Raw genomic sequence first — 23,274 nt, 5'->3', positions numbered from 1 at the left:
TGGCAGGAAGGGGACGGGGTGGCATGAGAAGCTCTTGTCCCAGGCCCTCTGCTCTGGGGACTCCAATGTGGCAGACCAACTGTGTGCTTACAGTAAAAGCGGATGGATCCCCACTGCATTCCTCCCTCTCTCCTCAGGTCAGACTCACCCTGGGCCAGGAGGAACTGAAGCTGCAGACCTCAGCTGGGACTCTGCTGAGCGACTCCATCCTCCACACCGTGCAGCTGACTATTTCCGACAGCAAGGCCCTGTTGTCAGTCGATGGGCTCCTGAATGCCTCAGCCCCAGTCCCGGGAGCTCCCCTAGAGGTCCCCTATGGGCTCTTCCTGGGGGGCACTGGAAGCCTTGGCCTGCCCTACGTGAGGGGAACCAGTCGGTCCCTGAGGGGCTGCCTCCATGCTGCCACCCTCAATGGCCGCGACCTCCTGCGACCACTAACGCCAGACGTGCCTGAGGGCTGTGCTGAAGAGTTTTCTGCCGATGACAGTGTGGCTCTGGGCTTCTCTGGGCCCCACTCACTGGCTGCCTTCCCTGCCTGGAGCACTCGGGATGAAGGCACCCTGGAGTTTACACTCACCACTCGGAGCCACCGGGCGCCCCTGGCCTTCCAGGCGGGGGGCCGGCACGGGGATTTCATCTACGTGGACATATTTGAGGGCCACCTGCGGGCTGTGGTCGAGAAGGGCCAGGGCACTGTATTGCTCCACAACAGCGTGCCTGTGGCCGACGGGCAACCCCATGAGGTCAGCGTCCACGTGGATGCTCACCAGCTGGAAATCTCCGTGGACCAGTACCCCACACGCACTTCCAACCGTGGGGTCCTCAGCTACCTGGACCCACGTGGCAGTCTCCTCCTTGGGGGGCTGGACACAGAGGCCTCTCGCCACCTCCAGGAACATCGCCTGGGCCTGGCGCCGGGGGCTGTCAATGTCTCCCTACTGGGCTGCATGGAGGACCTCAGCATCAATGGCCAGAGGCACGGGCTCCGGGAGGCCTTGCTGACCCGCAGCATGGCAGCCGGCTGCCGGCTGGAGGAAGACGAATACGAGGACGACACCTACGGCCCGTACGAAGCTTTCTCCACCCTGGCACCTGAGGCTTGGCCAGCCGTGGAGCTGCCCGAGCCCTGCGTGCCTGAAGCGGGGCTGCCTCCCGTCTTTGCCAACTTTACCCAACTGCTGACCATCAGCCCGCTGGTGGTGGCCGAGGGTGGCACAGCCTGGCTTGAGTGGCGGCACGTGCAGCCCACGCTGGACCTGAGCGAGGCCGAGCTGCGCAAATCCCAGGTGCTGTTCAGCGTGAGCCGCGGGGCACGCCACGGGGAGTTGGAGCTGGACATCCCCGGTGCCCAGGCACGGAAAATGTTCACCCTCCTGGACGTGGTGAACCGCAAGGCCCGCTTCGTCCATGATGGCTCTGAGGACACCTCCGACCAGCTGGTGCTGGAGGTGTCAGTGACTGCTCGGGGGCCCGTGCCCTCCTGCCTCCGGAGGGGCCAAACTTACATCCTGCCAGTCCAGATAAACCCTGTCAACGACCCACCCCGCGTCATCTTCCCACACGGCAGCCTCATGGTGATCCTGGAACACACACAGAAGCCGCTGGGGCCAGAGGTTTTCCAGGCCTACGACCCAGACTCTTCCTGCGAGGGCCTCACCTTCCAGCTCCTTGGCAGCCCCGCCGGCCTCCCCGTGGAGCGCCGAGACCAGCCTGGGGAGCCAGCCACCGAGTTCTCCTGCCGGGAGCTGGAGGCGGGCAGCCTAGTCTATGTCCACCGTGGTGGGCCCGCCCAGGACCTGATGTTCCGGGTCAGCGATGGGCTGCAGGCCAGCCCTCCCGCCACCCTGAAGGTGGTGGCCGTCCGGCCCACCATTCAGATCCGCCACAACACCGGGCTGCACCTGGCCCAGGGCTCCGCCGCACCTGTCTTGCCCGCCAACCTGTCGGTGGAGACCAACGCTGTGGGGCAGGATGTGAGCGTGCTGTTCCGAGTCACCGAGGCCCCGCGGTTCGGGGAGCTGCAGAAGCAGGGGGCAGGTGGGGCCGAGGGTGCTGAGTGGCGAGCCACGCAGGCATTCCACCAGCGGGACGTGGAGCAGGGCCGCGTGAGATACCTGAGCACCGACCCACAGCATCACACGGAGGACTCTGTGGAGAACCTGGCCCTGGAGGTACAGGTGGGGCAGGAGATCCTGAGCAATCTGTCCTTCCCAGTGACCATCCAGAGAGCCACAGTGTGGCTGCTGCGGCTGGAACCACTGCACACTCAGAACACCCAGCAGGAGGCGCTCACCACAGCCCACCTGGAAGCCACCCTGGAGGAGGAGGAGGCAGGCCCAAGCCCCACCACCTTCCACTATGAGGTGGTTCAGGCCCCCAGGAAGGGTAATCTTCGGCTACAGGGCACACGGCTGTCAGATGGCCAGAGCTTCACCCAGAACGACCTGCAGGCCGGTCGGGTGACCTACGGGGCCACGGCACGTGCCTCGGAGGCAGTCGAGGACATCTTCCGTTTCCGTGTCATAGCTCCGCCACACTTCTCCCCACTCTATACCTTCCCCATCCACATTGGTGGTGACCCGGACGCCCCCGTCCTCACCAACATCCTCCTCTCGGTGCCCGAGGGTGGCGAGGGTATCCTCTCTGCTGACCACCTCTTCGTCAAGAGTCTCAACAGTGCCAGCTACCTCTATGAGGTCATGGAGCGGCCCCGCCATGGGAGGTTAGTTTGGAGGGGGGCACAGGACCGGGCTGCCACGGTGACATCCTTCACCAACGAGGACCTGCTGCAGGGCCGGCTGGTTTACCAGCATGACAACTCTGAGACCACAGAAGATGACATCCCATTTGTGGCTACCCGCCAGAGCGAGGGCAGTGGTGGCATGGCCTGGGAGGAGGTACGGGGCGTCTTCCGCGTGGCCATCCAGCCTGTAAACGACCACGCTCCCGTGCAGACCATCAGCCGCGTCTTCCACGTGGCCAGGGGTGGGCGGCGGCTGCTGACAACAGACGACGTGGCCTTCAGTGATGCTGACTCTGGCTTTGCCGACACTCAGCTGGTACTGACCCGCAAGGACCTTCTCTTCGGCAGTATTGTGGCTGTGGATGAGCCCACGCGGCCCATCTACCGCTTCACCCAGGAGGACCTCAGGAAGAGGCGAGTCCTGTTTGTGCACTCGGGGGCCGACCGCGGCTGGATTCAGCTGCAGGTGTCAGACGGGCAGCACCAGGCCACCGCGCTGCTCGAAGTGCAGGCCTCGGAGCCCTACCTCCATGTGGCCAATGGCTCCAGCCTCGTGGTCCCTCAGGGAGGCCAGGGCACCATTGACACAGCTGTGCTCCACCTGGACACCAACCTAGACATCCGCAGTGGGGATGAGGTCCGCTACCGCGTCACGGCTGGCCCGCACTGGGGGCAGCTGCTCCGGGCCGGCCAGCCAGCCACAGTCTTCTCCCAGCAGGACCTGCTGGACGGGGCCATTCTCTACAGCCACAACGGCAGCCTTAGCCCTCGAGACACCCTGGCCTTCTCTGTGGAGGCAGGGCCTGTGCACACAGATGCCACCCTGCAAGTGACCATTGCCCTAGAGGGGCCACTGGCCCCGCTGCATCTGGTCCGGCACAAGAAGATCTACGTCTTCCAGGGGGAGGCGGCTGAGATCAGAAAGGATCAGCTGGAGGTAAGGGACCGGGGGCCAGAGAAGGGGGGCCCTTCCATCCAGCCTTCATGCCCTGTGTGCTCGGATGTTTGGGGATGTGCCCATGGTGACTCCTGGGTCGGGTGTATGTCCACACCTTGGGTGTGCGGCTGTACTCGTGCATGTTGTATGCCTGAGAGTTTCTAGGAGAGTTTGTGTGTCTGCCTGTGAGTTGTGCGGGCCTCCACATGTCACGTGTACACGTGTACATGCTGTGGCTAACCATGCAGATTCCTGGCCCCCCAACCCATGGAATCTCTGAAGTGGAGCCTGAGAGTCTGTATTCTAATAGTAAGTTCCCTGAAGGGTTTTCATGGGTACAGACTTAGAGGACTGTAGGCCTTGGAGACAGACTCGTTTGACCTCCAGGCTCCTGAATCCTCAGCTCTTTTCCAAGACCCCAAACCAGGCCTGAGGATCTGGAGAGAGCTGCTCACCATCCAAGAACCTCACAGAGCAACCACAGGCCATCTAGCAGACCTGCCAACTTGCTGTGTGACCTCAAGCCAGTCCTTGCCCTCTCTGGTACACTGCCAATTTCAGATACACTGCCAATTTCTGAGCCCCTTGTGGTTCTGGCTGTCTGGGTTTTGGGGGTGACTTTGACTAAACATGTCTGGCATCAGAAAGGCTTTGCCATGAAGGAGGCAGCATCTGAGCCGGGCTTTGAAGAGTCTGGGGTTTTAATAGGGAATGAGGAGACAGTATTCCAGGCAGAGGGAACAGAATTCTAGAATACAGACAGTATTCCAGGAAAAGGCACAGAAGCAGGAATGTGAATTTGGGAGAAGTGTGTCCTTTTGTTGCTGGACCATCAGGTGAGGGAGCACCCAGTGGCCATGGGGCTGGACCCGGGTCTTAAGCTCCGCGAGGCACGTAGTTTGTGGTGACTGTGCCTCTCTGAAGGATGGAGCGCCCTCTGGTGGTGAGTAGTGGTGATGGCAGGGGCAGGGACAGCCTCTGTGTATGTGTGTGCATGTGTGTTACGTGCATTACTTGTGAGATGTACCTATCTGTGTAGTGATATTGTATGTCTGTGTCACTGAATCTGGGCTGTGTGATTGTGCACATCGCTCAGGGAGTGTGGGTCTCGGGGGCTGTGTGATCACGTGACTGGGGGTGTGGGGTGGTGAAAGGTGCAGCCCCTCTAACCAGCTGCACCTCTGGGTGTCGTGTGTGTGAACCTGAGTGCGTGTCTGAGTAAGCAGTGGTGTCTGGGCCACTACCTGGGGGAATTAGGGAGACATGGAGACTGAGCCTGTTCTGGCCGCTTAGGGACCACAACAGCCTCCCTCTGTGACCCCTGATGGCTCCTCTGACCCTCTGTTAACCAGGCAGCCCAGGAGGCAGTGCCACCGGCGGACATCGTGTTCTCAGTGAAGACCCCGCCGCGCGCTGGCTACCTGATGATGCTGTCCCACGGCGCCTCCGTGGCTGAGCCACCCAGCTTGGACCCAGTGCAGAGCTTCTCCCAGGAGGCAGTGGACGCGGGCAGGGTCCTATACCTGCACTCCCGCCCCGAGGCCTGGAGCGATGCCTTCTCCCTGGATGTGACCTCAGGCGTGGGCGCTCCCCTTGAGGGTGTCCGTGTAGAACTGGAGGTGCTGCCTGCTGCCATCCCACTGGAGACACAGAACTTCAGCATCCCCGAGGGCGGCAGCCGCACGCTGGCCCCTCCACTGCTCTGCGTCACGGGGCCTTACTTTCCCACACTGCCAGGCCTTGACTTGCAGGTGCTAGAGCCACCCCAGCATGGGGCCCTGCGGAGAGAGGAAGGTCCTCAAGAGGGGACCCTCGGCGCTTTCTCCTGGAAAGAGGTACAGCTATTAGGGAGGCCCTGGGGGTACAGCCCCGCTCTGGGTGCAGAGTGGGGGAAGCCACAGCAACTCCCAGTCTGGGGTGTTCGCAGAGAGGAGGCAGGATGTTCACATTTATGGAGCACCTCTGCTTCAGATGACTTATGTCACTCCTTCGTCTCTGGGCATATAGAAACCACTGTCCCATTTCCTTCACTCTGGGAGAAATGGTTGTCCCCATTTCCACCTGCAGAAACTGGAGCTCTGCGGGAGTCAGCCTCCTCCCATACCCAAAGGCAGAGCATGAAGGGTGCTGGGCCTGAGACTCTCTCTGGTCTCAGGCCTGCTGGGGCCTGACCTTCAGCCTTGCGCCTGCCCGCAGGTGGAACAGCAGCTGATCCGCTATGTGCACGATGGGAGTGAGACGCTGACAGATAGCTTTGTCCTAGTGGCTAATGCCTCAGAGATGGACCGCCAGAGCCATCCGGTGGCCTTCACCATCACCATCCTGCCCGTCAATGACCAACCCCCCATCCTCACCACAAACACAGGCCTGAAGGTGAGAGCCGCCGGGGATCACCTCCTACCTCCCCTCCCAAAGAGAGAGGCCCAGCCCACAGCTTCCCCTCTCCAAGCCCGTTTCCTTTTCTAAAATGGGCACCATGCCACATGCCTCACTAGTTGGGAAGAGAGAAGGGCTATTGCACTGAAAATAGAACACAGGTATGAGAATTTTATTGAACACTTATAAGTGCAGTAGGCAGCCTTGTGAATGGCCTTGCTGTTCCCTGGATTCACTGTCAACAGGAGGCTCTTTCTATGGCTCAGGACCAGAACTCCTGAAGAAAGTCCTTTCAGGCCCTTAAGAGTAGACTCCAGGCGGAGAGTGGTTAGGGTCCCTACTTTGGCCCACACCAAGTGAAGGTCCCAGCTTGGCTTTTCAAGCCCCTGATCTTTACATCGTTGCAGAACAGTGGTGCCCTCATTCAGCAGAGGTCAAAGCTAAGGCCCAGCCAGGTCACAGAATTTCTCCTTGGTCACGGAAGTAGTTACTAGCGGAACAGAAAGGGTATGGCTTGACCAAGATCATATAAGATAGTGGATGGGCAGGGCCTTGATGCTGGCTTCTAGGGTCAACAAAAGTCATGGAAGGATTCACCTGACTTGGGCCATCTGTGACATGAGGCACTGGACATCTTTGATGGCAGAGGATGTACCTGTGGGGAGTGGTCCAATGTGGGGAGAGGGCTACTCTGGAACCACTGGCAGGTGGCACTGTGTGGCATCTTGGCCACCAGGTGGTGCTGTCCACCGTGTTTGTGCCAGGAGCCCAGTGCCAAAGCCCCGCCTGCAAACACCGTGGTCCCCCTTCAGAGCTCTGCCTGGGGGGGGTTAGCCTGGGGCTGGAAGAAGGTGCCCCGGAATCCCAGAGGGCTCAGCTTTCCAGGTAGGGGAACCCCCTCCCCAACACTGCCCAAGTCGCTGACCCAGCTGGGGTTGTGTAACAGGATCCCAGAAATGGGATCCCAGAAATGGGATCCTGCCCTGCTGGCAGCCTGAGGGGGGCTCCCTTCCCTGAGCATGGGGAGGGGCTGCCCACAACCCCTCATTCACCTGGTTGGGGTTTGTGACTGCACTGGAAACACCTGAGCCCTCATCCCAGTGCTGCTTCGGTGGCATGGGACAGGACCCAACAGGAGAGGACATCAGCCTCTCCAGCCCTGTGCCTCCCAGACCCTGCTTCACCTGCAAGGGGAGCCCACTTATAAGCAACCTGGGGTGGCAAAACTCACCATTCCATAGTGTGCCCAGCCCATGCCCAGACTCACTATGGAGGGTCTAAAGGGAGACCTCTGCCCTGCCAGTGAGAACCAGATAAAGCAGTGCAGTCAGTCAGGGTTGGGGGTCTCTGAAGGGAGAACCTGGTGAGGGTAAGAGGTGGGGCTTCCTGAGGGAGGGAGACATGAGCTGGCCTTGAAGGACAAGGCAATATTAGGGCAGACAGTGAGAAGGGAGCCTGTGCCCTGGGATGAGAGGGAAAGGTGAATGGGGTGGAGGGCCCTTTGTGAGGGGGGTGCCCAGAATGGCACGGGCCTCCATGACAGCTGAGGGCCTGAGCCACAGTGCGATGATGACGGCCTCAGGGCCAGGGAGGAACAAGGTGGGAGAGCTTGGTGGGGATAGAACCTTCACAGGCGTGTGTCCCCAGATGTGGGAGGGGGCCACTGTGCCCTTCCCTCCGGAGGCCCTCAGGGCCACAGACAGCGACTCAGGACCGGAGGACCTGGTCTACACCATCGAGCAGCCCAGCAATGGGCAGGTAGTGCTGCGGGCGGCACCGGGCACCGAGGTCCACAGCTTCACACAGGCCCAGCTAGATGGAGGGCTGGTGCTGTTCTCACATAGAGGTGAGTACTGAGAGGTGGGACGCCCCGAGAATGGGGAGCCACCATGGGCCAGCAAGACCCAACTTCACCCCCGTCCTCAGGAGCCCTGGATGGAGGCTTCCACTTCAGCCTCTCCGATGGTGAGCACGCTTCCCCCGGACACTTCTTCCGCGTGACGGCCCAGAAGCAGCTGCTCCTCTCGCTAGAGGGCAGCCGGACGCTGACCGTGTGCCCAGGTGAGTCTGTGAGCATAGGCATGCCTGTAGGCCGGGTGACACCCCAGGGTCACGCTGCCTCCCAGCAGTCGCAGGCCTCGCCCTGGCTCCTGGTCAAAAGCCAACAGGCCCCTTATCCCTCTCACAGGGTCGGTCCAGCCGCTGAGCAGCCAGAGCCTGAGAGCCAGCTCCAGTGCAGGCACGGACCCCCACCACCTGCTCTACCGCGTGGTGCAGGGCCCCAGGCTGGGCCGGCTGTTCCACGCCCGGCAGGGCGGCTCTGGGGAGGCCCTGGTGAACTTCACTCAGGCTGAGGTAAGGGCCCAGCTCTCTACAGCCACCACTTAGACTCCATTCAGCCTCGGGTGGCCCACTCTGCCGGTGGACACGGGGGCACCGCTCCCACATCGTTAGCAGCAGACGCTCGCCGGCCCCACCACAGGCCAGGCTGTGCGTGCCTTGCCCTCCCAGAGCCACCGGTCTGGGAGACAGAAGGATGCAAGAGGTCAGGGCTACAGGAGCCCAGAACAGGGATAAGGTCCTGGGGCATGGCTTCCAGGAGGAAGCTGCAGTTGGACCTTAGGAGCTAGAAAGGGTGCTTTGAGCTGGGGACACTAGCTTACCCCAGTGGCTAGTGAGGGGCAGTGCTTGGTTCGGGGGGGTGGAGTTCAAGATGAAGGCAGCTGTTGGGCTTGTGAGCAGAGGTGCAAGCCTGGAGCTCAGGTCAGGAGCCAGCAAGAAGCAGAGTGGATCCTGGGAGCCAATGAGTGGACACAAGGCAGCTGAGGAGCTTGAGTGGACATGATGCTGCCATCTCACTTCAGGGCATAGCTGTCCCAGAGCACACCAGCGGCCACCAGGTAAAAACTAGAACGCTCAGCCATATGAAGAGGGACACTGCTAGTTGCTGGGAGCACAGAACTCTCTGTGCTAAATGTGCTGGTGGGGCCAGCAGCCATCACTTAAATTAATATCCCTTCTACGTGGGGGAGGTGCCCTGTGTGCTGGCAGCCTCAGCTTGCTCCAAAGGCACAGCAGGTGAGGATCTTTCAGACATCAGGGAAGGAGGTGTCTTTAACAAGGGAAGATGGCAAAAGGTCTCTCATGTCAACATCCCCCCAAGTTTTTGGTTCTCATGAAGCCCTAGCTTCTGCCCAGGTCCCCTTCCCACCGTATAAGATACTCAGCAGGCTGGTGGCTGTAGAAGCTGTGCACCCTGAGCCCCTGGGAGCCTCTGTCATCCGATGCCTACGAAGGGGGAGGGAACAGGACAAGGCCTTCAGGGTCCCTCCCCCACCCACAGTGCTTTCCCCACACCCCAGCAATATGCGGGATGGAAGTGAATGGCCACCAGGGGGCCGGGCAGCAGTACCACCCAGAGAAGCTGGGAAGAAGCTTCCTAGCAGAGATGCTGTCCCGACTTTGGGGCAGGGGGCAGGACAGGGCTGGGTAGTCTTGACGGCACACTGTCCCACAATACTCTGAGCTGGGGGGGGTCAGAGATCAGGTGTCCTGTTTTGCAGATAAGGAAACTGAGGCTTAAGGATACGAGGCAACTATTCAGAGGATGTGGCTAGTAAGAGACAAAACCAGGATTATGGCTCCTGACTGCTAGTCCAAGATTTCTTTCGCCAGAGGACACTGTTTGCTCCTGGAGCTCAGAGACCCCCTCCCTGTCTTGCCTGTGATTTGCCTCACCCCCAGCCAGATGCCTCCCATCCACGGAAGCTCCTTGCACCCAGGCATCCAGCCTTCACCCCACTCCTAGGGGCCTCGATTTCCTTCCTGCCACCCTTCAGCCTGGGCCACAGGTTATAGCTGACCGTCCTTATGGGCCACATCTGGTCCACAGATGTGTTTTATTTGGCCTGCACAATGCATTTAATATTTTTAAATTAATGATCGACATATCCCCTTTGGGGGATTTCACACACACCACACACACACACACACACACACAAGCCTGATTTCCAGGTTCTTAAAAGGCTGTGTTCCCTCTTACCGCAATCAGCTGAGGAACAGCGGCCCCTTTCAGCCTGGGTCTGCAGCCCCTTTCAGCCTTGGTCTGTGCCCCCTTTAGAACTGTGGTTCACCCCCTTCAAAGGATGGATGGCTCCCCTGTTAGATGGGGCACCCCTCTCCAGTTCATCACAACCCCCCTGTCCTAGAGTCTCCTGCATGCTGGGATCCCAGTTTCCATCTTAGTATTGTGCAAGTCCTGTTTTTCTGAGAAGAGGACAACAGTTCCTACATTTCCTAAAAGGGAAAAACAAAAGATAAGCCAAGAGGACACGTTTGAATCACAAGGGGGAGAGAGCAGATTTCTTTATGGAAACGAGGAATATTCCTAGGTGTTTAACATGCAAACAGCCCTAGAGAACAGCAGATGTGGCTGGAATGGAGACACCGTGGTGGGAAGGGTAGGAGGTGAGGTCACAGGGGTAACCAGGTCAGATCTTTGTGGCCAAATGAGGAGCCACTGCACTATCTGAGCAAGAGTGACATAGCCTCACGTACATTTTAAAAGGCTCACTCTGGCTTCTGTGTTAAGAACAACTGTAGAGGGAGGGAGCAGGGGTCAAAGCTGGCACACAGGAGGCCATGGGGATAATCCAGGCCAGAAGTGACAGTATGCAAGAGAAAGAATACTCTGGGATGACTCCAGGGGTTTGAGCCTGAGCCTCTGGAAAAACAGAGCTGCCACCACATGAAGTGGGAGGGACTAGGAGAGGTGTGCAGGTAGGGGGTCTGTCCATCTGCACAGAGCGGCCAGGAAGCAAGTGGATATGTGAGTATGGAGTTCAGGAGACAGCAGCCTGGGAGAGATTAAAGACTATTCTTTATGGAGTTTTGCTGTAAAGGAGAGCAAAATGGGAGGGGTGACAAATGTTGGAAAAAGTGAAGTCACAAGTTTTTTCTTTAAGATGGAGGAGAATAACTACATGGTTGAGTAATGATGAGACTGTTCCCTTGCTGGGGGTGGGGGGCGGGGGCTGGATTGTCTCCACAGGAGAAAGAAGGGAAATGGTAAGACTGGTGTCTTCGGCGGGGAAGAGGGGCAGGGACCTAGTGCAATAGTGGAAGAACCAGCTGCTGAGAGAAGCGTGGATAGAATTTTGCTTTCCCCAGGGGCTCAGAGAGATGAGGTGATTTGCCTGAGGCAGCAGAGCCCAGATTTGACAAGGCATTGGCTCCAGAGCCAGTCACCTCACTGCCACACGATTGCCAACGGTGACCCACTGAGCTAGTGAGGAAGAGCACGGGTTACCGACTTAAAGCGAGGCACAGCCAGGTGAGCCGGGAGTGAGGCTGGGCACCGAGAGTTCATCAAGGAGACTGGAGCACCCAGTGCCAGTGCCGCCCTGGGAGGGGGCTACCAGCCACCACGGGCTGAACCCGCTTCTCATCCCAAAATGGGGTCTCCCCACAGGTGTATGCTGGGACTGTTCTGTATGAGCACGAGATGCCCCCTGAGCCCTTCTGGGAGGTCCGTGACGCCGTGGAGCTCCAGCTGTCATCACCCCCAGCCCCTGATGTGGCCACCACCCTTGCTGTGGCTGTGTCTTTCGAGGCTGCCTGTCCCCAGCGCCCCAGCCGCCTCTGGAGTAACAAAGGTGAACAGCAAAGTTTGGGGGACACTGGGAGGGCCGAGAGACGAGGGCACACAAGGCCAGGGTCAGCAGCTCCCATGTCAGTCCCCAGGACCTGGAAAGTTATAGGGAGAGTGGGTAGGTGGGGATGCTTTGAGGTTAGAGAGGAGACATGATCCTTATCCTCCGGGGTACCCTGAGCCCCACCCTGGGGTCCCTGGTCTGACGGAAGAGACACAACCTTGCCCCAGGGGTCCTGGTCTGAGGGTCTGAGGTCTTTCTTCAGTGGACAGGACCTTCACAGCCTATGTCCCACCTCCAGGTCTTTGGGTCCCTGAAGGCCAGCGGGCGGAGATCACCAGGGACGCCCTTGATGCCTCCAACCTCCTGGCCACCATTCCATCACCCCAGCGCCCAGAGCACGACGTACTCTTCCAAATCACACAGTTCCCCACCCGGGGCCAGCTGTTGGTGTCTGGGGAGCCCCTCGATGCCGGGCGGCCCCACTTCCTGCAGTCCGAGCTGGCCACAGGGCAGCTGGTCTACGCCCATGGCGGCGGGGGCACCCAGCAGGATGGCTTCCGCTTCCGCGCCCACCTCCAGGGGCCGGCGGGGGCTTCCGTTTCGGGCCCCCAAACCTCGGAGGCCTTCGCCATCACCGTGCGGGACGTGAACGAGCGGCCGCCTCGGCCCCAGGCCTCCGTGCCGCTGCGGCTCACCCGGGGCTCCCGCGCCCCGGTCTCCCGGGCCCAGCTGAGTGTGGTGGACCCAGACTCGGCCCCCGGGGAGATCGAGTACGAGGTGCAGCGGGCCCCCCTCAACGGCTTCCTGAGTCTGGCGGGGGCCGGCCCGGGGCCCGTGATCCGCTTCACGCAGGCCGACGTGGACGCGGGGCGGCTGGCCTTCGTGGCCAACGGGAGCAGCGTGGCCGGCATCGTGCAGCTGAGCGTGTCTGACGGGGCCAGCCCCCCGCTGCCCGTGGCCCTGGCCGTGGACGTCTTGCCGGCGGCCATCGACGTGTGGCTGCGCGCGCCCCTAGAGGTGCCCCAGGCCCTGGGGCGCTCCTCCCTGAGCCGGGAGCAGCTCCAGGTGGTGTCAGACCGGGAGGAGCCAGACGCAGCCTACCGCCTCACCAGGGGGCCCCGGTTCGGGCAGCTCCTGGTGGCCGGGCAGCCGGCCACGGCCTTCAGCCAGCTCCAGGTAGACCAGGGGGAGGTGGTCTTCGCCTTCACCAACTTCTCCTCCTCTCGCGACCACTTCAGCGTCCTGGCACTGGCCAGAGGTGCCAACGCGTCGGCCACAGTGAATGTCACCGTCAGGGCGCTGCTGCGAGTGTGGGCGGGTGGGCCATGGCCCCAGGGTGCCACCCTGCGCCTGGACTCCACCGTCCTAGATGCGGGCGAGCTGGCCAACCGCACGGGCAGTGTGCCCCGTTTCCGGCTCCTGGCGGGACCCCGGCATGGCCGCGTGGTCCGAGTGCCCCGGGCCAGAACGGAGCCCAGGGACAGCCAGCTTGTGGAGCAGTTCACCCAGCGGGACCTTGAGGATGGAAGGCTGGGGCTGGAGGTGGGCAGGCCAGAGGGTAGGTCCCCTGGCCCCGCAGGCGACAGTCTCACTCTGGAGCTGTGGGCACGTGGTGTGCCCCCTGCTGTGGCCTCACTGGACTTTGACACTGAGCCTTACAATGCAGCCCGGCCCTACAGTGTGGCCCTGCTCAGTCTCCCCGAGGCTGCTCAGACAGAAGCAAGGAACCCAGAGAGCAGCACCCCCACGGGCGAGCCAGGCCCATTAGCCTCCAGCCCCGTGCCCACCGTGGCCAGGAGGGGCTTCCTGGGCTTCCTGGAGGCCAACATGTTCAGTGTCATCATTCCCGTGTGCCTGGTCCTCCTGCTCCTGGCACTCATCTTGCCCCTGCTCTTCTACCTCCGCAAACGCAACAAGACGGGCAAGCACGACGTCCAGGTGCTGACCGCCAAGCCCCGCAACGGCCTAGCCAGCGACACCGAGACCTTCCGCAAGGTAGAGCCAGGCCAAGCCATCCCACTCACCGCAGTGCCCAGCCAGGGGCCCCCGCCAGGGGGCCAGCCTGACCCAGAGCTCCTACAGTTCTGCCGGACACCCAACCCTGCTCTCAAGAACGGCCAGTACTGGGTGTGAGGCCTGGCCTGGGCCCAGATGCTGATCAGGCCAGGGACAGGCTTGCTCAGGCCCCGGCCCCATTGCTCCCATGCCCTGGTGCTGTCTGAGTATCCCCAGAGCCAGAGATACCTGGGGACATCTGAGGTGGAGGGTGCTGGGAGGAAGTCCCAGGGGTGCAGGACCAAGTAGAGTCAAGAGCTGGAATCTCCCCAGCTTTCTCCATGCCTGGAGAACTGCAAGGGGGCCAAGGTCAGAGGCAGGCTTAGAGTCAGTCCCCCTGCCCTGGAGCTAGTCTGGGCTGTCAAAACCAGAGTGATCTCCTAGATATATCAGGACTCTGGATCTTGGGTCTGTGATCTTGGGTAAGTCACATCTGACCCAGGCTGCTAAGAGGTCAAGGAGAAGAGAGGGTAGGGAAGATAGACAGGGATTCCTGGCTTTTCCACTCCAAGCCAAGGCTCCCTTTGTCTCTGCCCCAGGGTTGACGGGAAAACTTTTTCCCCTGGTTTTTTAGGGAGATGGTATTCCCTGGAGCAGAGGGCAGGAGGAGAATGACCCTCCACTCTCTAGGAGACATAAGCCAGTAGAATAATATATTCAGGGTGCAAGGTAAGGCAGGTTGCTCTGGGAATGGGTTTATTTAAGAGGGATTGCAAGGAAGCTATTTAACACAGTGTTGAGCTAGCCCAGACTAATGGAGCCCTGAGAATGTGGGATGGAGGAGGGTCTGAGGCCAGTTCATTCCCAGGGCCCCGCCTTGATGGGCTGAGGGCTAGGTAGGCAGTATGGGTCTGTGGCCCGGGAACAGGCGGGGCTGAGGAGCATGTAGGGTCTCAGGCCAGGGGCCACTGTAATGCCTGTGCTCCCCCAAGGACTGGGGGGTGAGCCATTGGGGGCACTCAAGTCCATGGGCCTGGATAAATGGTGCTTTGGAGGTTCTGGACAGCTGTGTGTCATTTGTCTGACCATGCACTGGGTCCTTGTCCACACCAGCTTGCACTCCCCTGGGGCAGGCCATCCTACCAGGCCTCAGCAAACAGGCAAGACAGGGCTACTCGAGCCCTAAATTTCCACCTCTTGGGCCTTTCAGATCTCTTCTGTCCCCACCTGTATAGGCAGGTGGGTCAGTCTTTGTGGGATGGGACCAAAGCCCTTTGGTTTAGTAGAGTTAGGCTAGGCCTTCTCCAAGGAGCTTAAGGAAGCAATTAAATCAGGAGATATATTCAGTGTCCCAGCCATAGATTTCTTTGCCTGAGTTTTGGCTTCAACAGCCTTGTCCCTCCCCACTCTCAAGAGGTTAGAGAGCAAAGGTGAGGAGACCAAGGGGGAGAAAGGGACCCCAAGGCTGGGACCTGATACTGCTGGAGAGACAGAGGGGCCTGCCACAGGTGCCTTCCCTTGGCTCCCTGGAGATTTTCACAAGAAAGGTTTCTTTTGGTCTCCACCCCCAACAAGAAGACAAAGGTGCTCCTTCTCGAAGGTAGGGTAAGCAGCAAGGATTCTGAAAAACCAGCTGTCCCGAGAGGCTGTCATCTGGTTAGAGATGGAGCTGAGATACAGGGTCTCCAGAAGACCCTCTATGAGCTGCTAAGGAGCTGTCACCTTCTGCCCCTCTCCCTTTTGAGGGTCTCCCAGGGTTGCAGGTGAAAAGGACAGATTCTGGGTCCCAGGTGATACTGCCCTGGCAGTAGGCTGATGTCCTCAGAGAAAAAGCAGCTCTCGGGGTGGGAGCAGGGGACCTGAGCACAGCCACATTGGGGTGGAGAGTCCCAGCCAGCCTTTGGCAGCTGACCAGTGTCTGGGGACCAGAGTCACCTCTTCCCTGTGTCTCCGTATCTGTAACATCTGAACCAGGAACTAGGGCAAGAGAGGAAACTCCCTCCTCTCCACTGCTGCCCCTACAGCTCCCTGCAGGGACGCTTCTCAGTGCCCCTTTAACATCTCGACATCCCCTTAGATCCTCCTTCACTCACAAGATTTGGGCAGGACACCAGGAATCCTGGTTTTTCACTGCTGAAAGGGCCCCCAGAGGATCGAGGGCAGGCTGAGAGTCAGAAAGGGTTAGGGGGTTGTCCAGCCACACACAGCAAAGCAGCATTAGATTAGACCAGACCCTGAGGCCCAGCCAGCTCTTCTTGCCACACTGAAGAGTCTGCCCCCAAGGAAGTTGCCAGGACCCATAGAGAGGGACCCCCATAGAGATCCCTCTACACCAGAGGCTCAAAATCCTGGCCTGGCTTCCTTTTACAACCTAGTCTCTCCAGCACCCCTCAGGCCAGCCTCACACAGGGGCCCTGCCAAGGGTGTCTCCACACCACACCCCACGTTCTTCCCTGCCTCTTCCTGGAGCTCAGGGCCAGATCCTCAGGGCCCTAATATCTGGCGCCAGTCTCCACCCAGTTTCCCTGGGAGTGTAAGCTGAGACAAGGGTGACAGACCCGCCAGGCAGGATCTGGCCTTATCTCCGATTTCCCCCAGAGGACTGACGACACCCTCTCTGTTCACTCAGCCCAGCCTGCCCTGCCCCCAGTGAGCTGGCACCAGCTGACACTGCTCCAGCTCCTTTAAGCCTGTGCTGGACAGCGGGCTGGCACCCAGGGCATAGTGCAAGCAGCTCCATGAGGACCTGGGAGCGGGTCTTTTACTGGAATCCCAAACTTGGAACCCAATCTAAATGTGGGGCCTCAGTTTATGCAAATCCCTTGCAGATTTCAGATATGCACCCAAGACTTAAAAGGGTTGCTATCCACTTTGCAAAATAACTCACTATCGCCTAGCTTTAAGGAGCCAGCCTGTGTACAAGTGCTTAGGAAAGTCTGGGAGCCTCTGACCCTCTTCACACACACACACACACACACACACACACACACACACACGCTGCACTTGTGCAAACAGCTGTGTACCTTTAGACCTTCAGATACACAACACAGACATAAATACCTGCCTACATAATAACATACACCCACACAATATATACAGCCGCACACACAAACTCTGGAGATAGTACCCCTCACTTGTGGCCCTCCCAACAGTCCCCAGAGCTGGCCATATGGAACCAAGGGCTAGGATTCCCTGCCCATCCAGAGACCCAAGCTGACATCAGCAGAGCCAAGAAGTGAACCCACAGTGGGAGGGGTGGTGGTGGAGGGGGTGTGGGAAGCAGGGTAGGGATTGACAGAGGGCCCAGTTCCTAGGGTCCCTAGCTTAGAAGTCCTGCCCACCACCCTAAATGGTCTAGCCTATTAGATGCTAAAGAAGGGGCTCCCTTTGTGCCCCTCCCCTCATGCTAGGAGCTGGCCCACAGTTGCTATGGCAGCTGTAGAACCCACCGAGCTGGAACCATCATCCTCCAATAGAAAGCAAGAAAAATGGATCTTGACCCTGCCCTGCACCTCTCCTGACCAATGGGAACTGCCAGGGGTGTTGGCATCTTCCTCTGGGCCCTGAAGATTCGGGATCTTAAAGGGAAGGAGGTACCTGGGCAGCCCCCAGAGTTCTCTGGTTGGATCTCCCATTCCTTGCCATAACGTGTGAAGATGCCCTGGCAAACGGATGGAGCCAGGACATTAACCAGACCTGCTGGACCCCTCTCTCCACAGCCCTTATCCTCCCCGAGGCTCCGTTGTAGTTAACACCATCTCTGTATAGTTACCGCTAGGATTAGTCAGGCATTGGCAAGGGCGTTTTGTGCCAAAACTGCTGTGGGAGATGCACATAGGAATCCACCCACCCCTTCCTGAAGAGCCCCAGACATGCAAATGAGTAACTACCACACCACGATGTGTGCCCTAACCCAGCCGTGTCAACTGGCTGGTGAGGGGAAGGCCAGAGTGGGAAGGCACCTTGCTCTATCAGCCTCCTTCTCTCCTTAGAGTGTGTCGGGTCTTTCCATGGAAGGGGCAGCCATGCAGTTGCTAAAGCTAAGCATGCCCAACTACCTCCTGGTTACATTTCCTATCTCGGTGTAACGAGGTACGGCATTTAACCGATAGCTGCTGTGCTCATAAAGGATGCAGGCTCCTCCGAGGGCCACCAGGATAATTTGTGGGTTGTGCTGTGTTCCTTCACAAGGCAGATGTCCTAAGACCCCCTACAGACAAAAGTAACCCTTGGTTAAATCGACCAGTGACCAAGAAAGAACTTGTCTACCCAAATGCGGCCTCAGCTGGTGGTGCCCCATGCCCCACCAACCTGAGCACTGCCAGCTCTGTTAGCCCAAAACCTAGAGCTAATCCCAAGGCTTCCTTCTGATGCCTTGTGAGGTCAGAGAGGGATCAAGTGACCCAGTCTCTGGGTCCTGAAGGCCCAAACTAGATGGGTTGTCTAAGCCTTTGTTGCCCAAAGTGGGTCCATGGACCAGCAGCATCAGAAGCACCTGAGAGCTTCTTAGAAATGAGGACTGTGAACTCTGGCTCAGTCTGTAGAGTATGCAACTCTTGATCTGGGGGTTATGAGTCCACCATGCTGGGTGGACATAGTACTTAAAACTAAAAATCTTTAAAAAAGAAAAAGAAAAATGAGGACTCTCAGGCCTCACCCCAGATCTGCTGAGTCAAACCCTGCATTTTAACAAGGTCCAGGTGATTAGACAACCAACCAGTAAAGTTTAAGACACGTTGACTTAAGTCATCCCCCTTGACTTCGATTGGAGAAACTGAGCTGCAAGAGGCAGAGACCAGGCCAAGATCACAGCCAGTCAATGACAGAGCTTGAAAGAGGTCAGGCCACGTGATCTAGTTCCAGAGTTTTGTCTTCCACCTCAAGCTGTCCATCCTTCCCCACACCCATTTGAAGTACCTAGGTGCCCCACAGATCTGGGCAGATAGGGCTCTGATGTGGGGGTTCCTGCTCCAGGAGCCTCCACTCAGGACAAGAGGGAAGCAGAGGAGGGCCAGGCTAGCCAGGTCTGATCCAGTGGGGAGGGTCTGCGGAAGCAGCCCACTCCCACCCTATCTCCCACAGACATGTCCCAGAAAGTGCAGCAGCCCCTACCAACCTGCCTTCTGCAACCCAGCTAGTCCCCCCGTCCCCACCTGTCCAGGTTCCACCTACAGAAGGAGAGACAAAAGGAAGGGTCCAGCCAAGGTCCCCAGTCAGTGCATCGGGTGTCCCCCACAGTAGAGCAGCAGCAGCAGCCGGCAGGAGAGGGGGAAAGAAACTGCCTGCCAGGCTACTGCCCAGGCCTGATCAAGAAGGAGGGGATGCACCTCCCAGAGTACCCCATCCTGTCCTGCAGAGGGCTGGGGAACAAGAAGGGCTGGACCACTAACTGTCCCTTCTGGCTCCCAGAACAAATGCTAGCCGTGGCCCCCAGGCTGTGTGCCACCCTGGTGCTGAGTGCCTTCAGGGCCAACTCCCCTCCCCTCCCAGGTTGCCAAGGCCCCCGGCCCTCCACACCTTGCAGTAAATATAGTTTAATGCTGTGTGCCCATCAGAGCAGTGTCCAGCCTGGCCCAGGGCTAGGTATATAGCAGATGTTCAGTAGATATCTATTACCAGAATATAGTTTCTCTCTTCCCGCAGGCCAAAAGGTCTCTGACCACCAATCTCACCCAGACCCCTCTTTCATGGCTTCCCATCTGGTTCCCCTGGCTTCTCTCATCCCCAGGAATGCTGGCTGGGCTCCCAGCTGCTTGCTCTGGCCCCTAGACCCCTTCCAGGGCCCAGGCGGACCTGGCCCCAGGCCCTAAATTCCTAAGGCGCTGGTTTAATCTGTCCCTGCCAGACCCTTCAGCACTCACTTCTCTTCCTCCATGCTCACCCATGGCCTTCTCCCCACCAGATACCTGGCGTCTCTCCGCTCAGAAGCCCATGGGCAGAACACTTTAACCAAATCATATGTGGGAGCCTGCCACCGATAGAATCAAAGTTGTTTGAATGGGACAGGAGGAGAACACAACCCAGAACCCCCTTACACTCAGCCTTCCCCTGTCACTACAGCTCCTCATCAGAACCTCCAGGATCCACTGGCCCCTGTGCCAGCTGCTCCTGCCACTGCAGGGCTCACCTGATCCCAACCTTCAGGGGCACAGAGCAGAGCCGAGCCATGGGTGCCCCCAGAGGACCCCGCATTCAGTCAGAGGTCTCAGGGCCCCAACCTTAGAGGAGTGACTCACCTTAATCACCCAGCATACCTCCTGGAGGATTGAAACCCTTCCAGATGCCAAAGATGCATCTTTCAGCAGTGGGATTCCTAGCACCTAAAGAGGCATCAGGGCAAGTGTGTGGGTCAGAGATGCCAGACATGCTGGCCAGCGCAGAGCCCTCCAAGAACCAGAGAGTAGCAGAAGGAACCCTGTTGGGTCTTGTTGGGGAAGGTGTAGCCTCTTCTAAAGGCCTGGTGAGCAAGCAGACAGGTGGGCGAGGCTGGTGAAGCCCGAGCACTCCTGGAAGGCTGTGAGTCAGGGCGGAAGGGCTCCTTCTGAGTCAGCCCTGCTAGGAAGGTTGCCCTGTGGGTGTGGCTCCTGGACTAGGCAACTGGGCAGGGTTCTTGGACCCCAAGAAGGTTCCAGGCCCCAGAAATTCATCCCCTCTGCCCCATGAGCTGCCTGAAAACCTCAGTCTGGGGACAGAACCCATGAACTGAAGGAGGGAGGGCAGAGATGGTGATTGTGTCTACCCAATGAACTTGTAGAAGTCCACCTACCTGTGGATGGGATATCTGACCCTAGAAAGTACAGAGCCAGGCCTGGGAGAGCTTGTTACCTGCTTTCTGCCTTCAGCCCCGCCTCCTGTCTTCATTTCTGCCCATTTCCCAATTCCTACTGCCGTGAATCCTGTGTGGTTAGCCAGAGGCTCCACTCCTCTGCCTGAATTAGAACCTGTCAAAACAGTGCATCTGACCAAGGCTGCTTTTCAAAGGGTCAGTGTTGTGGCAAAGCTCTTAGAACAGCACCAGGCACAATAGTAAATGCTCAATAAATATTGACTATTATTATTAGTGCTGTTATAATGGTGGTTATTATTGAATTGCCTAACATATGGGTCTATCCTATTGCAGAAGCTTAACAAATGTTCGAAGTTGACATTACTGTTATTACTATAATTTATTACGGCCATAACAGTGCCTGGCACATAGTAAGTGCTAAACAAATGCTCAGTCCTGGAAGGCCAAATGCATTCCCCATTTGGAAAAGAGGGACATCAAGGCATTCTCCTTTGCTGGACTTTGGTAAGGAGAGTGAGGTGTGCAGCAAGGGGTCAAGTTCTCAGTACAAGCCACTCTGACCTCCCTTCCTCCACCCCACCCCATTGATCTGGAAGACGTTGGAGGAGGCTTGACCCCTTGGACCCAAGAGGGAGGAGTCCCACTTGAACCTCCCTGTCCAGTGGAGGAGGGCGGTTGAGGAGGGCAGGGCTGGAGGGAGGATGGGCCCGGTGGGCCCAGGGAGGGCCAGAACACAGGGCCTTCCTGAAGGGGGGGGAGCCTGGGCTGTCCCCTGAAGAACAGAGAGAGCCAAGCTTAAAGCAAAACAAGACGGGGTGGGCGGGGGACAGCAGGGGGCAGGGATGAGGGGGAGGGCAAGATGGTGTAGAGCCAGAGGGACAGGAGACTGGCCCTGGGGCAGACAGGGGCTCTGGGGATCAGGCTGAGAGAAGCTCCTGTGCAATTCACAGTCTAATAGGGAGTAGCTGCCCTGAGTAAACCTGGTACTGGGCTGGAAGCATGTCCTTCTACACTGCCCTCCTGCCAGGGCCAACCCTTTAAGATGCAGAACCGGGGTGAGGGTTGGGTGACTGCTGAGCCCCTGGGCCAGAACTCTCACCCAGGTGAGTGAGCTCAGTTCCCCAACTACCCAGGGGTCACCCTAGGAGCCTCAGGAGTCAGCCTGGTTGGGATACCACCACCCCTCATACATACCTACCCCACCCCTGCCCAGCTGATGCCAGCCCAACTGGGCTGGGCTTCAGTGCCCAGGAGGGAGGAGGCTGCCTATTCTACTGCCTGGGATGGCACAGCCTCCTACCAGCCAGAGGAGGATGAGGGGCTCTCCAGGCCACACTGGCCTCAAACCCAGCCCTCCAGAGGAATGAGCAGGGACTGGTGCATGCATCCCTCCCACCCTTTCTTATGCCATACCTTGCTGAGAAAGAGGGAAATACTCCCCAGAGCAAGTCCCTGGATCCTGGGGGGCAAGGGGGGTGGTATGTGGAGATGATGTCAGTGAGGAAGCATGCTTTTGGCCACCAGACGCTGCAACACACACGTGCACGCACACACATATTCACAGGACTGCCCCATGCATCAGTGTACATAGGCACGTGCAGACGCACTCAATTGACATCGGTTGACCTGTGCAAACCAGAACCCACACAAGGGGGTTCTGAGGCATAGCCCTGCAGACATCCCAAGTCACCTGCTGTGAGTTGAGCACCGTCCTGGGCACTGGGGATACAGCAGTGAACAAGACAAACACCAGCTCCCCCGAAGGTTGCCTTCTAACAAACAGATATATTTAAAATCTAACTTTGCACAGAAGTATTTATTTGCAGATGAGAATTTGTGATGTCTGGCATTTGCTGGAAGCAAGGGATGTGGGGGAGTAAAATACTGGCCCAGGGTTGGTAATTGCTGAGGCTATGGTATGGGCACATGGGGATCCATCATATTAGTTTCTCTATTTTTGTATACACTTGAAACACAAATGCATACAATTGCCAATTGATAATAAGTAAAACGAAGAACAGTAAGGCAGGGCAAGGGGACAGAGCACTAGGACTAGGAAGACTCTTTATTAGATGGTCAGAGATGGTTTCTCCAAAGAGGTAACATTTGAAGCAACGACTTGAATTTAACTGAGGTTCAAACCACACAAACATCTGGGAGGAAGACCATTCCAGACAGAGGGGACCAGCAAATGCAAAGGTCCTGAGGCGTAAGCATTCTGGGCTTAGGTGAGGAATAAGAGTACAGTAGGTCTGGAGTTATGTGGCCAAAGGGACAGGTGTCCAAGGTTCCATCAGAAAGGGACCTTGTGGGCTGTGGTAGCAATCTGGAATCTGGCTTACTTAAGAATGGCAGGAAGCCCTGGAGGTTGAAAGCAGGGTCAGACATGATTTGATTTAGAATAGGGTCTTAAGAGATGGCTCTGACTCCTACTGGACCATCAGGAGGATGGAAAAAGGTAGAGAAGGCAGAACAGCTTGGAGGCTACCACAGTGATGTGCTACCACAGTGATCCAGGCGGGCATCTTGGTGGCTTGGCCAGTAAGATGGTGACACAGGTCAGATTCGGGGTCTCTTTGGAGGAGCTCACAAGGCTTTGCTCGTGGATGGATGTGGAATGTGAGTGAAAGAGAGAAGTTAAGCCCAATTGCAAGTCTGGGCCTGAGCTTCAGGTTGAGAGGTGTTGCTCTTCCAGGCTGGGGAGCACAGGGAAAAGCACATGTGGCCAAATGACTACGGGCACGGGTGCCACCATGGGGACCCACACACAAGCACAGGCGCA

General features: G+C 58.2%; 1 protein-coding gene across 1 annotated transcript in view; it reads left to right on the top strand.

Moving 5' to 3' along the window:
* The window catches only part of CSPG4 (chondroitin sulfate proteoglycan 4), a 40,199-nt gene extending 25,403 nt beyond the window's left edge, over positions 1 to 14,796 (top strand). Inside the window, exons 8-15 of the mRNA XM_049613913.1 lie at positions 138 to 3,680; positions 5,033 to 5,515; positions 5,877 to 6,053; positions 7,704 to 7,902; positions 7,983 to 8,117; positions 8,245 to 8,411; positions 11,527 to 11,710; positions 12,009 to 14,796. Of these exons, the coding sequence (XP_049469870.1) occupies positions 138 to 3,680; positions 5,033 to 5,515; positions 5,877 to 6,053; positions 7,704 to 7,902; positions 7,983 to 8,117; positions 8,245 to 8,411; positions 11,527 to 11,710; positions 12,009 to 13,843 (6,723 nt within the window). The 3' untranslated portion in view covers positions 13,844 to 14,796. The remainder of the gene's footprint in view (positions 1 to 137; positions 3,681 to 5,032; positions 5,516 to 5,876; positions 6,054 to 7,703; positions 7,903 to 7,982; positions 8,118 to 8,244; positions 8,412 to 11,526; positions 11,711 to 12,008) is intronic.
* The last annotated feature ends 8,478 nt before the right edge of the window (positions 14,797 to 23,274 follow it).

Source organism: Panthera uncia (genome assembly GCF_023721935.1).
Source record: "Panthera uncia isolate 11264 chromosome B3 unlocalized genomic scaffold, Puncia_PCG_1.0 HiC_scaffold_1, whole genome shotgun sequence".
NCBI classification, from domain to species: domain Eukaryota; kingdom Metazoa; phylum Chordata; class Mammalia; order Carnivora; family Felidae; genus Panthera; species Panthera uncia.
The sequence above is the reverse complement of the archived record's forward strand: the minus strand, read 5'-3'. Positions and strand labels throughout refer to the sequence as shown.